The 1888-nt window shown below is 53.9% G+C and overlaps 1 protein-coding gene across 1 annotated transcript; it reads right to left on the bottom strand.

Moving 5' to 3' along the window:
- Positions 1-294: 294 nt before the first annotated feature.
- ETH_00026355 (uncharacterized protein) lies at positions 295-1530 on the bottom strand (the record flags this gene model as incomplete). Its single annotated transcript, XM_013379245.1, has 2 exons — positions 295-900; positions 1495-1530. Coding segments are annotated over 2 exons (642 nt in total), but the record flags the coding sequence as incomplete, so codon positions are not given.
- Positions 1531-1888: the final 358 nt, after the last annotated feature.

Raw genomic sequence — 1888 nt, 5'->3', positions numbered from 1 at the left:
ATTATTTATTCATTATTTATTTATTTATTTATTATTTATTTTTTAACTTATTTATATATGTATTTACCACCTGTAGTCGCTGGCGTTCAAAACTGTCCATTTGCTTCGCTTTTTGGCTTTTTTTGCGTCATTTTTTTCGCTTTTTCCGAATTTAAATGAAAGAAATGAAATGCAGTTCAAACAAAGCTCCATTTGGAGCTCCTTGGCGGAAAATTCCGCGAAAATTCGGCTTTTCGGGGCCCCTTCTGCGTCTCTCCGCATGCAGGACGGCGCCGTGGGCGCGGCGCGCGGGGCCCCCAGCTGCGCCGCATGCACGGGGTGTACGTACACCCGAAGCGGCTCCCGCAGCTGTCTCTGTGCTGCAGCAAACCGGACCTTCCAGAGCAGCAGCGGGGCTTGCGTCTGCATGCGCGGCTTCCACAGACTGCTCGCAGGTCTGCTGCTGCTGCTGCTGCTGCTGCTGCTGAGGAGGAGGAGGGGCGTGGTTGGGGAAGGGCTGCTGCTGCTGCTGCTGCTGCTGCTGAGGAGGAGGAGGGGCGTGGTTGGGGAAGGGCTGCTGCTGCTGCTGCTGCTGCTGCTGAGGAGGAGGAGGGGCGTGGTTGGGGAAGGGCTGCTGCTGCTGCTGCTGCTGCTGCTGAGGAGGAGGAGGGGCGTGGTTGGGGAAGGGCTGCTGCTGCTGCTGCTGCTGCTGCTGAGGAGGAGGAGGGGCGTGGTTGGGGAAGGGCTGCTGCTGCTGCTGCTGCTGCTGCTGAGGAGGAGGAGGGGCGTGGTTGGGGAAGGGCTGCTGCTGCTGCTGCTGCTGCTGCTGAGGAGGAGGAGGGGCTTGGTTGGGGAAGGGCTGCTGCTGCTGCTGCTGCTGCTGCTGAGGAGGAGGAGGGGCGTGGTTGGGGAAGGGCTGCCCTAAACCCTAAACCCCAAACGCTAAACCCTAAACCCTAGGTGTCTGTACACCCGCAGGCATCGACCTGTCGGAAGAAGACAGCGCAGAGCCTTGTTTGCCAAAGGTAATTAAAATAATTTTATTTTATTTTTGTTTTTAAATAAATAAATAAAAAGAAATGAATAAAAATTAATAAAAAGAATAATAGTAAATATAAATACAAACATGATTATAGTTATAATCGCAATTAAAATAAAAGAATGAAAAAAGAGCAAAAAGTGAAGTGGCGTTTAAAAGGATAAATTTTCACATTTGAAGAAGAAAAAGAAGTAAGAAGCAAGCGCTGCTGTTGCTGCTACTGCTGCTGCTGCTGCTGCTGCTCAGGTTTACCCGCGGTGCAGCAGCAGCAGCAAACGGAGCCACATGGGGGACTGCGAAGAAGCAGCAGCAGCGTGTGGGGCGAAGTGTGGGGCGCTGGGGTGTACGTACACCGCGGGGCTGGCTGCATGCACGGGGCTGCTGTCTCCGTGGGAAGTTTGCGACGCAGCTTGCATGCGTTTGCGCAGCTTTTTGCTGCTGCAAGGAGACACTTTGCTGCTGCAGCAGCAGCAAACGAAGGACTCAACTGTCTCCTTTCCCCTCAAGGACATTCAAGGAGACACTCAAGTCCTCTACGGCTCCCTCAGCTGTACATACACCTCGTGCCCCGTCGCTCTCCTCGGATTCAACTCAAGTAATCCTGCTGCTGCTGCTGCTGCTGCTGCTGCGCTTGGTCTTGCTGCTGCTGCTGGTGCTGCCCTGGGTTTTGTTGCTGCCGCTGCTGCTGCTCGTGCTCTTGCTGCTGCTGCTCTTGGCCTTGCTGCTGCTGCTGCTGCTCTTGCTGCTGCTGCTCCTGAAGCGCAACTCTGGCTGCCCCTTCCCTTCTTTTTGCTGCTAAACAGAAGGAGACACTTTGGGCTACTTGGGTGTCCCCTCAAGTCTTGTTGCTGCTATAAACCTCCGTCTAAA

Source organism: Eimeria tenella, genomic scaffold (assembly GCF_000499545.2).
Source record: "Eimeria tenella Houghton genomic scaffold, Eth_scaff1638, whole genome shotgun sequence".
Lineage (NCBI taxonomy): Eukaryota > Apicomplexa > Conoidasida > Eucoccidiorida > Eimeriidae > Eimeria > Eimeria tenella.
The sequence above is the reverse complement of the archived record's forward strand: the minus strand, read 5'-3'. Positions and strand labels throughout refer to the sequence as shown.